The sequence below is a fragment of the Abrus precatorius genome, unplaced genomic scaffold, assembly GCF_003935025.1.
Source record: "Abrus precatorius isolate BTA unplaced genomic scaffold, Abrus_2018 Scaffold10, whole genome shotgun sequence".
Lineage (NCBI taxonomy): Eukaryota > Viridiplantae > Streptophyta > Magnoliopsida > Fabales > Fabaceae > Abrus > Abrus precatorius.
This window is the reverse complement of record NW_020874292.1, coordinates 23,334,725-23,347,222: the sequence shown is the minus strand read 5'-3', so window position 1 is coordinate 23,347,222 and position 12,498 is coordinate 23,334,725. Positions and strand designations below refer to the sequence as shown.

The 12,498-nt window shown below is 34.9% G+C and overlaps 2 protein-coding genes across 2 annotated transcripts; one reads left to right on the top strand and one right to left on the bottom strand.

Annotated features, from left to right (window-relative positions):
- Nucleotides 1-3,941: 3,941 nt before the first annotated feature.
- Nucleotides 3,942-6,135, bottom strand: LOC113869076 (pentatricopeptide repeat-containing protein At1g08070, chloroplastic-like). Its single transcript, XM_027505219.1, has one exon. The coding sequence runs from the start codon at nucleotides 5,903-5,905 to the stop codon at nucleotides 4,340-4,342; it is 1,566 nt and encodes a 521-aa protein (XP_027361020.1). The 5' UTR covers nucleotides 5,906-6,135; the 3' UTR covers nucleotides 3,942-4,339.
- LOC113869085 (putative tRNA (cytidine(32)/guanosine(34)-2'-O)-methyltransferase) lies at nucleotides 5,324-11,898 on the top strand. Its single transcript, XM_027505231.1, has 12 exons — nucleotides 5,324-6,149; nucleotides 6,417-6,489; nucleotides 6,571-6,664; nucleotides 6,944-6,993; nucleotides 7,330-7,379; nucleotides 7,518-7,626; nucleotides 8,450-8,510; nucleotides 8,781-8,833; nucleotides 9,932-10,024; nucleotides 10,737-10,800; nucleotides 11,176-11,283; nucleotides 11,469-11,898. The coding sequence occupies exons 2-12, from the start codon at nucleotides 6,463-6,465 to the stop codon at nucleotides 11,708-11,710; spliced, it is 951 nt and encodes a 316-aa protein (XP_027361032.1). The 5' UTR covers nucleotides 5,324-6,149; nucleotides 6,417-6,462; the 3' UTR covers nucleotides 11,711-11,898.
- Nucleotides 11,899-12,498: the final 600 nt, after the last annotated feature.

The following is a 12,498-nucleotide window of genomic DNA, read 5'->3' as shown; positions in this document are numbered from 1 at the left end:
TGCAAAAATATCCCGGAAACCTTATTTTATTCTTTTATTCTCAAGATGTCATAAGGCAGAACATAATTAACTCCAATTTGGACAATAGCGATGGGAAATATCTATTTACAGTTAGAGACAATTGTTGTAACTCAACACAGCATTTTTTTTTTTTAATATTCAACGGGGCTAAAAAGTTCAAGATATAGAAAATAAACCAAGTAATTATCCTAAGATATCAAGAATCAGCAATATCTAAATGCAGAAAAGAAAATAAGAATGAGAGAACCTTGTTAAAATAAGAAATTTTGTCTTCCACACAAAGTCCCAACTTTAGCTAGCCAATCAACATATTAGTTGGTCACCCTCAATACATGGCTAAATCTAATAAAACGAATAGATTTGACTAAGTTCCTAATTTCACTAATTATAGTAAGCGGATTATTACAATTATAAAATTTAATAATCAAGATAATGATTTCCTTTGAATCATATTCAACCCAAACAGATTAGAGCTTATTGGTAATGACAAGCTGGAGATCCTAATAAACTCTCCAAAGTTTAGCAGCTAAGGGGGAGCAAAGGTCCAAAGTACTATGGTAATATGCTATAAATCAATCTTGGTTATCCCTAAGGAGACCTCCACAACTAACTGAGCCATGATAAAGAGAACCAGCTCCATCCACATTCAATTTCAGCTGCGAATCTAGAGGTGGAATCCATCTAGTAAGGCACTGGACTTCCATTCCAGCCGAAATAGCTTTTTGATTGGATCTGCCACAGAAGAGATAAAAATTAAAATCAACTTTAATTCTATGAACCAGAGAGGTAGAGTCTAAAGGAAAATTCTAAAAAATATCATGATTCCTATTCTTCTAAAGGTTTCAAATAACCATTCCAAATAAAATCTTCTAGTAAGAGTAATTAAACTTATTGTGTTTATCTAAATTAAATTCAAGTCAGCTATCAAGGCCTTTACTAAAAAAACAGGACCAAATTTTAGGGAGAACAAATTGATTCTAAGCATACTTTGCAAACTAACAATCCCTAAGAACATGCATCACATATTCCTCTCCATCCTTGCACCTAGAACAAATAAAAGAGTTAAATATGCCACAAATATACCTTTCATAATTAGTTAACAGCCTACCATGAGCAACTTTTCATAAAAAAAAAAAAATTTAGAGGGATCTTCCTAGCCCCAAACAAGTTTAAATAGATTACTAACAACATTATCATGATTGGACAAAAGGGAGTAAACAGATTTTATAGAGAAAATGCCATTATTCGAATATATCCAGAAAAACAAGTCCTAACCCCTTGTCCAATTAGGAGGTTTATTTGGACAATGGAGTCACACATAGATTCAGGTAACAAATTCTTAATACGGGACCAGTCCCAACTACCATGCAGAGAAAAAATGGTTACAGGATCATTCCAATTTTCCTCAGGAATAGAATTCAGGGCTTGACTATGAAGATTTTGATGATTTATCACCCAATTGTCTTTCCAAAATCTAGTAGTCATCCCATCTCTTATAATCCAACTTAAACCTTTAGAAAAGGAATCCCAAACAGACAGAATATTCTTCCAAAAGTGAGATTAGTTTTGACTATTACTAGGTGAATGAAATTTTCCAATAGAAAATTTCTATTTATGACAAACTAGTTTCCAACGTAATTTCATAAAGTAAGCATGATTAACCAATCTCAAAACCCTAAATCTTAGACCCTCAATTTTTTTTTGGTTTGCAGATCTTCTCCCAACTAATTAAGTGACATTTTCTGTCTCTTAGAGATCTCCAAATAAACCTTTTGCAAATGGAATCAATTTCTACAACATTTTCTTTTGGTCAATAGTGTGAATTTTTATTTAAACTATTTGCCCTCAAGCCCAAATCTCAAAGGTAAAAGATAGAAAGAAAGAAATGAAAGGTGTGTCTAACACAGAAATAGTGAATTAACCTAAACACACACAAATAATACATTCTCTAAAATAATAACCACTATGAAATTTTAATTTATTTCAAATTGTTGTTTTTAGAATAAAAAAATAGTAATTAATTTTACTAATTTTAATATTGTCTCGTGATATCTTTATCAAATAAAAATGAGAGATCATTAATGAAGTGAATTAATAATAAATAAAATTTAGTTGAATAAATAAACATGCTCATGGTTAGGGTTAACATAGACAAATTTAGGATTTTTGAAAAAAAAAGGTCAATTTAAAAAATGTTTTTCTTTAAAAAGTAATATGAAAACAAAATACCAAAATGAGTAATTTAAACATTAAAAGTGTTTTAAAAAACAAATAAAAGCTAATCATAATCATGTGTCACAGTCCAGTGTGGCTTATGTTGCAAAAACACTTATACACAAAAGGAAGTCATATGTTGCATTTTGTGATATCCTTTTAAATGAGTCACGCCTAAGTGAAAAGTAAGATATGTTTGCCAATTTGAACCTAATTTTTAGTTGTTTAAAACTGTTACAATTTTAAAAGTTTTATAATTTTTAAAACTATTTTTTTAAACCAAAATACATGGCAATTTTTAAAATGTTAAAATTGAGAATGGAACTAAAACTAGTTTTAAAACTAAACTTAAAATTAAATTTATTTTTTAAATTAACTCTAGCTGCTTTCAAAATTATAAAGCTTTTAAACTAAGCAATTTTGAATTGTCAAAAGTATTTTTAAACTACTACAATTTGTCTCGCTCATTGCTAGTGCGAAATTAGTTATGAAAATTTTTAAATTGTATAAGTTTAAAACAAACACAACCAGTATCAGGTAAAGATAACTCTTCTAAAGTTTTAAAAGAGTGCTGCATACCAAAATATGACATGATATTCTCTGGTGTGTGGTACCCTCCCAATTAGACCTACATACACGAGAGTGTAACAGTGTTGCACACTCTGCTTTGACTTATTAACTCTGTTACCGTTCAAAGTACCTAATATTTTATTTTCATATCACCCTGTTTCAAAAATGTTTTAAAAATTAACCTTAAAAAAACTGCAAATTTAGTTGAATAAAAGACGATCCGTGGGAGTCAGGTATTTACTTCTTAAACAAATAACACGTAAGAAAATTTACCCTGTAATTAAAGCAGATAAAAATGAAACTCCTTTATTGATTAAGGGTGTTCATGGTCAGGATCAATATTAGGCCTAAGTTTATGCTCACTGGGCTTTATATGTTTGGATCTAGTGGTCAAGACCCAGCTCAAGCCAATTATCACAAAATTTTAATCTTAGCTACACAAAATTTTTTTAGACAGAAATCACAGATTTTTATTCAATGAATGATATTTATTGTCTATCGTTCTTTATTTCATTATTACTCTCTCTCATTCCACGTAGTTTTCTCTTCTATGAGACTTTATGCCAAGGTCTGCGATTAACTTTACCTTAACGAATAACTGCAATTACATTTACCTTTTGCTTAAAGTAAGTGGCAGCTTCTTCCTCTGAATAAAAAAACAGGTTGAAAATTTATCAATATGGTCTTTCAGATGTTTCAGTTTCCTCAATTTTCCAGGGTCCAGGCACCTAATAGAGAGACTGTTCAGTGATTAATACTCAGTTTTCAGATGTCAGGGATTTTTCCTTACTAGTTCTACTTCAAAAAATACACCAGAAACTCGTAGTTATTACCATAGCAATACCGTAACCATCTATTCCTGCAGCAATGCAATTTCAGGAAAGAACTTACAATAGAAGAAATTTATTGAAAAATGTAAGGCTTTCGACATTAGGCTCATTGTTCTAAAGATATATTTACCTCTTCTTTCCTAGATCTAATGTATATTATGGATGAGAGCTCCGAACAGAATCAGGATTGAACACAAGCAGACAAATTTTCAGAAACAATGAGGCAGAAAACCAGATAACAATGGTGAATGAGTTTTATCAAGAAACAAGAAAAGCATAAAGCTTTGAAGGCAAAAAACACACAAATCAAAGTATTTATTTATATTAAAAAGACGCAAACTGTATAAAAGAAATCTACAGGGCGAGATACCTTTTTAAATGTAGCCCATGTACATTGTTCAAGTTCCAGAAGGTACAAATGAAAGAGAAAACTTACTGGACATCAATGTTATTGGATTGCCCTGCTTATCGCCAATCCACACACAAAGTAAGACTTAACTAGGCTGTACAAGGATGGAATAAATAACATATTGAGTCTACGTATCAACATAGAAATGTTGCGGATGAAATAAACCTCATATTGAGTATATGTATGAACATAGCAATGTTGAGACAGATCATTTTCAACCTTGAGAGGTTATATCATTGTTGTACTGACGTACTGTTATCCATTTGCAACTTCATTGATCCTCCCCTTAGGCCCACTAGGCAACACATAAATTTGAATCCAATCTGTTGGTAGATGTTTCAAGCTCAACCCAGCTACATCCTGCTACCTTCTTCAGTCCAGTGCCTCTGATAGTCTTACGAACCTTATTAGCATCATCCCATCGTTCAGAACTAGCATAAAGATTAGACAGTAACGCAAGAGTCCCAACACCAACATTTTTTTTATCAAGATGTTCCCCAATCCATTCAGACAACTTCTCATTACCATGAATTTTGCAGGCTTGAAGAAGAGCTCCCCAAATAGGCCCTTCAGCTTCAACAGGCATGCCTCTAAGGATGGCCTCAGCTTCCTCAAACAAACCAGCACGTCCATACATGTCTATCATGCAACCATAATGTCTCATCTGCGGCACAATGCCATAAAAATCTCTCATGGCTTTGAAGAACATAATCCCTTCACTCACTAAACCTTCATGGCTGCATGCAGACAATAGGCCAATAAAAGTAACATCATCTGGAGGAACCCCTTGAACCAACATGCGTGAAAATAGCTGCAAAGCTTGTTTTCCATGGCCATTCATAGCTAGGCCACAAATAATAGTACCCCATGAGATAACATCCTTATTCCCAATCATATCAAAAACCATAATCCCCATGTGCATGTCACCACACTTGACATACATGTTAAGCAAAGCATTCCCAATATTACCATCAACCACAAGATCACACCTTGAGTCAATATAAGAATGCACCCACTGACCCAAACTCAAAGTCCCAATTGAAGCACATGCTGACAACACAGTTACAACAGTTGCCTCATTAGGCTCAGCTTTAGCATCAACCGCCATTTGTTTGAACACGGCAAAAGCCTCTTCACAGTACCCACCACGCTTATAACCCATCAACAATGTGGTCCAAGAAACCACGTCCTTTTTAGACATTTTCACAAACATTTTCTCTGCATTCTTCAAAGACCCACACTTTGCATACAAATCCAACACTGCGTTATCAAAAACAACATTCCCATCAACAATTAACTTCACCCCATAACCATGAATGGCCTTGCCGAATCTCAGAGCCTTAAGACTCGAACATGCAGACAAAGCGCTAACGAGGGTAGCTGCATTGGGTTTCACGTTCATCGACGAAAACGCGCGAATGGCTTCTGCTTCGAAGCCGCACTTGGCGAGGCCCGAAACCATTGAGGTCCACGAAACGACGTCGGGTGAAGAAATGAATCTGAACAAACGCGAAGCCGAAACGACGTCGTCGTGGATGAGGTAAAAGTGGAGCAGCGAGTTCTGGATGAAGAGATCGAAGTAGTGACCGGATTTGATGAGGTGCGCGTGGATTTCGAGGGCTTTGGAGCGCGCGTGGAGGGAAGAACAGGCCTTGAGAGCGTGGGTGAAGGTGAAGTGGTTGTGGGAAGAAGGGTGAGAGAGCATTTGGTTGTAGAGATGAAAGAATGCATTTCGTGAGCTTGTTAGAAGTGCTAGTAATGGGTTCAACAATTGGGGATTAGGGTTTGTGATGAGTTGTTGTTGAGCGCGAATTGCTATCTGATTCAGATTCTGAGGCTTCATTTGCTCCAACCCAGCCATGTCAATACGGGTTATAAAACCGGGTGTGAAAACGGGTTGACCCGGTTACTGTCACAAAATTACCCAATTCAGTTACAGATATTCCTAACCTAACATAACGTTAGCTAGCTTCGTTCACCTCGGCCACAGTACGAGATTGTGAACCCCGTCTTATAATTCGATTTTGTAATTCTGAATTTGCTGTACTGGTAGTGAGTGAGTTGTGGCAACGGTGGTGGTTTGATCGTTCAATTCAGCACAAAAGGTGCGTTTTTTTTTTTTTTAATTTCTGTATTGGAAATTTGTTACTTTGAAATTCTCTGACTTGATGATGTTGATGGGTTATGAAAGTAGTATTAAATCTGGGGCTTCAGAAATTTTGAAGCTTTAGGTGTGTAAATTTGAAGGGAGGGTTTATGTTGGTAGCACAGCAAATGTTTGAGGAAAGGTCTAAAACAGATTTTTCTCTTTTTTATTTGTTTAAATTCCTTGTTATAATTTCTCATTTTGTTGTGTTTACTATTGGTGTTAGGGATTTTGAGTTTGGAATTTGTGGCAGTGCAAGTAAGCGATAAACGATGGGCAAGGCTTCAAGGGATAAGAGGGTGCGGTTGATTTATCATAGTGTTCTTTCTTCTTCTTTTTCTTGTGGGGATGTTTTCATGCTTAGTTAAATTCGTTTTCAGGATATATATTACCGGAAAGCAAAAGAAGAAGGCTGGCGTGCTCGAAGTGCCTTTAAACTTCTTCAGATAGACGAGGAATTCAACATTTTTGAAGGTGTGTATCTCGTCCATGGGAGCCCGGGGTTGATTGTTTGTGTTCAATTGTATTAGCAAAATTAGTATTGCCCTCTGTCATTAATATATAGAAAATGAGCATTATTTAATGTCTTAAAAATAATGAAAGGTTGTGTTTCGTATCAAGCCTTTTCTTCTACCGTCTTGAGCTACAGAACATGCACATGTGCATGCATATATAATAAATACAGAATGTGCACAAATTCAAATTCTTGCTGTCAGCTTCTAAACTAGTAATTTTCATTATTTTTTTTTGCAGGAGTGAAGCGTGTTGTTGATTTATGTGCTGCCCCAGGTAGCTGGAGTCAGGTACTACTGATGAAATTATTACTGACCTGACCTATGAACTGTTAATGAACAAACAGGCATTCCACTTGTTTCACATTTCTTTTACACTTTGGGATGCTTTAGCTTCTACCAGAAAAATAAAAATAAAAAATCATGATGTACTATTTTACTAAAAAAATTTAGCTTCATTACGAATGGGAAGCAAGGTCCTTGTTGCACATGGAAATATATTATCGAAGTTTGAATAATGACACAAGATATCTAAGTTGTTACCATGCATTCACGAGGCAAGACCATACATTCATAGGTCTTGTTTGATAGCCGTCTGTTTAAGTGTATAATACTTAATTCATACAGGTTTTGAGTCGTAAATTGTATCTCCCAGCCAAGCTTGCACCTGATGTGAAGTAAGTTGACTTTCTTTGGAAATTCTCTACTTAAGGGTTTCCTTGATGTTGAGACGTGTGATTAAAATTAAGCTCTATCAAACTTTGGTTTCCCTTTTTGTCAATATCATCAATTTCTTGCTGCATCATGATATGCAGGGATCAAAATCTTCCTCTTATTGTAGCCATTGATTTGCAGCCAATGGCTCCAATTGAAGGTGTCATCCAGGTGCAGGGTGATATAACTAATGCTCGGACTGCTGAAGTGGTATAGCTGCTTGTCTCAGTAAAATTAGAAAATATATTCAACACTTTTGCTTATCTAAGCTTTATGTGAATGAAGGCAAGGTATTGGAAAGACAGTGTTAATTAGCAGTTTAGTTTTGGTTCCCTATTGAAATTTGTGTATGCATAGTGAGTTTCCCTTAATATATGGGTTTCTCTATCATCCGAGTTTCAACTGTATATTTGTTGCTTCCTTTTGGGATACTACTTGTTTCGTTTTTTTTAGCCAGTTGCTTTTGGTGCATACATGTTACATTTTTTTGGGAGTGGTAGAAATAATGAGAAGATATAGGCCCAATTTGAGTAAACTTTTGCAGAAGTACTTGTAGGAGAAGAAAATAAGGAATAAAATAATTAAAATTCCTCTCGTAAGTTAAAATTAATTTATGCACCCCATGTTTTGATTCTTTTGAAGAAGTTAATAGTGAAAACTTTTAAAAAAGTAAAAGAGCGTAAGTTGATTTTAACTTACAGAAGAAATTTTATTCATTTTTACTTTCTAATTTTTGTCTTTAATTAGTACTTTTTGAGTAATCCAAACTGGACCATAGTATGGAAATATGAAGGGTTAAGTTCCAGTATTACAAAATCAACTCAATTTGTATGTATTTGACTTGTGCAAGCATGTCTTTTGATATTAATAAAATGATCCTCTTATGCTGGAGTCTACGGTTTTGTTGAAAATTGAAAGAATTACATAGAAGAACTTGCTTATTGGAGGCTGCTTTTCCACATCAATTAAATTGTCTTGCATGAGTATTGTACTAAAGTTTGTGAACCCGCTTTTTCCATCTTGATTTTTTCAGGTCATTGGACATTTTGATGGTTGCAAGGCTGACCTGGTTGTGTGTGATGGTGCTCCTGATGGTAAAGAAAATGCTTGGTTTAATTTCATAGTCTCTTCATACACAATATTTATGTTTAGAGAAGTGCAATTTCACATGAAAACTAATGTTTACAAAAAACTACATATTATGTGACATTTTGGTTCAAGCCTCAAACACCAATTACTCCCACCAGAATCGATTTATCTCTCATCATGTCAATTGAAATACATTTGTAGAAAAATTCCTAATGATATTTAGCATTTTTCTTATTTTACTTGTAGTTTAAGAAAGCAAGTTTTGTGTTTTGCAGTTACTGGGCTTCATGACATGGATGAGTTTGTACAATCCCAACTCATACTTGCAGTAAGTGTTTAATTCCTGTCCTTTTGTTGTTGTTACTTGCACCTTTTATCTTTTTGCCATCTGGATTGTACATTTTCACATTATCATTGATGCAAACTGGGGATGTTAAAAAATTTGGAGGGAATAAAATCAATGATCACGTTTTTTTATCTATTTCTTTACACTTTTGCAAAGCAAGGTTTACTGATTTTCGCTTATTTTCAATCAATCTACTCTCATTTCTATCAAGCACATATTAGTGCACAGCTACGAAGTACCAACTCCTACACAGACACTACGACACTGCTGATGTCCAAAATATAGAGGCACTGGAACACCGCTTATATATATATATATATATATGGCTAAGAGTCTAAGACACTTAAATATATAAATTTCAATATGATTAACATTGACAAAAATCTAAATTGAAAATTAGGATTTGTTTGTTCATTTTCTCAAGACAAAGTTGTTAGATTTTACAATTTTCATATGATATCCTAACAAAAATTACTAGATGGATAGAGCACAGAAACAAAAGCAGTGAAACAAATTAATGATAAAGACAGAGAACAGGGATGAACGTGGACTGGAGAATGGTGAATGGCAAGCAATGGGCCTTCATAGTCGCAGAACTAGAAGTTCAACACTGCAAAACGTGACCTCCTGGTCAATGGCAGAACGAATAGAGGAGGATGAAACAGGTGAGTTACGGGACACCAGAATAGTTAACAGACAATGTCGTCCATGGGAGAAGGAAGAAAGGAGGAAGTTTTGGAGCTGAAATGTAAACGTACAGACGAAACATTTTTTAATCTTTCAACCAATTAATTTTTTTAAAAATATAATTTCTGGTATCTGTGTTTGGCACGTGTCCGAACCGTCAAAAAATATTTTTAAATTTGGACACCTGGAGACTGGTGTCTGACATGTGTCTAGCCTATGTCACACCAATGTCAAATACCTGGACACTCCATTGCATAGAGGTGTCCAGGCTTCACAGGTGCACATTATATGGTCTATTTTGAATGAGGTGCACATTGATTTGCAAAGACTTTCATGATTTTGTATGGCTTTCTTCTTGGTTGCGGATTGATGTTAACTAGTTACTCCCTGCAGGGGTTGACAATTGTTACTCATGTACTTAAGGAAGGAGGGAAGTTTATTGCAAAGATATTTAGAGGAAAGGATACAAGCCTTTTATACTGTCAGGTATTTGAAGTTTACCCTTACCATTAAGATTTGAGGAAGTGGAGACTTGTGTATATGCATAGTTTCACATTTGCATAAGTATGTTTGTGTTTATGTATTGCACTTTTCAGTTAGCTTTTGCAACAGCTTCTCAAAAGCGAAATAGATGATCTTCGTTGTATTTGGATTACTTCCATTGCTTTCAAATGTTCGCAACTTCTATTCATTCTGACTTTGGGTGTTGGATCATCATACAAATATGGACTTTTTGTGGAAAAGGAATGACAAAACTCACTGCTACAGTGCTACTACTTTCTCCAAAATTTTGAAGGGAAATGATGAGGCAATTGGATACTAAGGTGCTAACAAAATAGTTGTACTTTGAAAGAAAAGGAACACCATTGTGTTGCTTTCTTGATAAATGAAAGTACAATCACATAAGTTAAAGAAAAATTGTATGAATTGATTCCATCACTGAGTATGCTGTCTGGTTGGGATTTAGAACCTACTCATGGCTGAATCCAAAATTTTAGTTGTATTTGTGAAATTGTTGTGCTGTTCTACTTTCTGCTAAATACTTGTAACATAATAATTGGCAAGTGGCAAAAGGCATATCATTGTCTCTGAAAGTGCCTTGGTCTTATTTTATTTCTTAGTTTTCATGAATTTAAATTTTTTCTGTAGCAGCTTTACAATCATCATGACACACACTCTGTCGTTTTTTTGTTTGCAGCTAAAATTATTTTTCCCCGTAGTGACTTTCGCAAAACCAAAAAGCAGTCGTAATTCTAGCATTGGTAAAAATTTTAGTTTCCCACTACTTGCTATTTTTTGATATGCGTACTTTTTCAGCTCTTTATAGTTTCTTTATGATTATATAGGAGGATTTGCCATCACTTATGAATTTGCATTCGTGAGACTGGTTAGGAATTGGCAGTCATAACTCATAAAATTAATTAGATTTGACAGATGCTAATCTATCACTTAAGAAATGTATATAAACTTGGAATATACCAGTTGTTGAACATACAGCTCCTGTGCCTCCAAACACCTTGCAATTACAGGTGTCTAAGCTAGTTTTGATCTTGCTAATTATGCCAGTGAGATGGTTTAAAATGGTAGGAAGGTGGATAATACTATTTGTGCTATTTCTTTTTGTTTCACCCGTGCAGAGGCATTTGCTGTTTGTGAAAACTATTCCCCTCCTGAAGGATTCAATCCAGAAGATCTTCATCGCCTTCTTGAGAAGGTTGGAAGTCCCTCAGGGGTAGATGACACAGGTATACATAATAAGTCCTTGTAATCAATCTTATAAGCAATCATAGAATAGAAAATTTAGCTTCATAAATTTTATGCTTAATCATCTTAACTTAGAAATAATTTAATTTTTTACTGATTCCATTATCATCATGTGTATTTATTTTCATGGCTTCGGTTTCAAGTAATTAATGCATATGGGTTGCAGATTGTTGTAGTGGGTGGTTGGAAGGCCCTAATAAGGTGTATATCCCATTTCTAGCATGTGGGGACCTTAGTGGGTATGATTCTGATCGCTCATATCCACTACCTAAAGTTGCTGGGGGAACCTATCAGAGCTTGGATCCTGTTCAGCCCCCTATTGCCCCACCTTACAAGAGAGCTCTGGAGTTAAAAAAAGCTTCCAATCAAGGACTCCGAGAACTTGAAATCCTCTCATTGGATTCTTGAACGTGCCATGCACTGTTTATTCATAATGTCGTTTGTAACTTTGTTTTTTCTTACGATGATATGATTTGTGTAGTGATAATTATTAGCGTACGTGTGAACTTTAACGCTTTCTTTTCTCTTGGACCATCATTGCATGCTGGCGAGTCTTTTGTTGTCACAATTTTTGAAATGAATACAAATTTATTTATAGATAAACCATCCAAACTTGTTACTGTTCCACTGGATGATATTGATGATGTTAAGCTGTTGCTTTATTTTAGTCTCTTTCAACAAAAACAAGACAAAAAGACATGATAAACAAGGTGTCACTAGGAAACAATTGTTGGATCAATTTTATTGCGGTCTTTTTCTTAGGGGTGTGGAACCATTGCACCTGACCGATGCATGCCTGTGGGAGCAATCAATGTTTCCATGCTCTTGATGTACTCGTTACATTTCCATTTTATCCAATGCTTTTAACATCTTACCACCAGTGGTAATTTGTAATTTAATTGTGTAAGTTCATATTTAACCACAAAGATTAGTATGACTAGTAATGCATAGTAGTGTTGGTGGATTCCTTGGGTAATTTGGGGTGAATTTCTAGTGCTTTGGTCAAAGGATTGTTGAAAGTGGATAAATTGGGTTACTCACTGATTTTCAGCATATGGTTGGCAGTTGCTTTCCCAGTGTGGGATAGAACAGTAGAAGCCTAAAAAGTGGAAACTCCTGTCTTTGAGCTGTGGGGTATATATCGAGTGGTTAAATTCATCTCAGGCCCACAGCCCATTCAAAATTGCCGGTGGCAT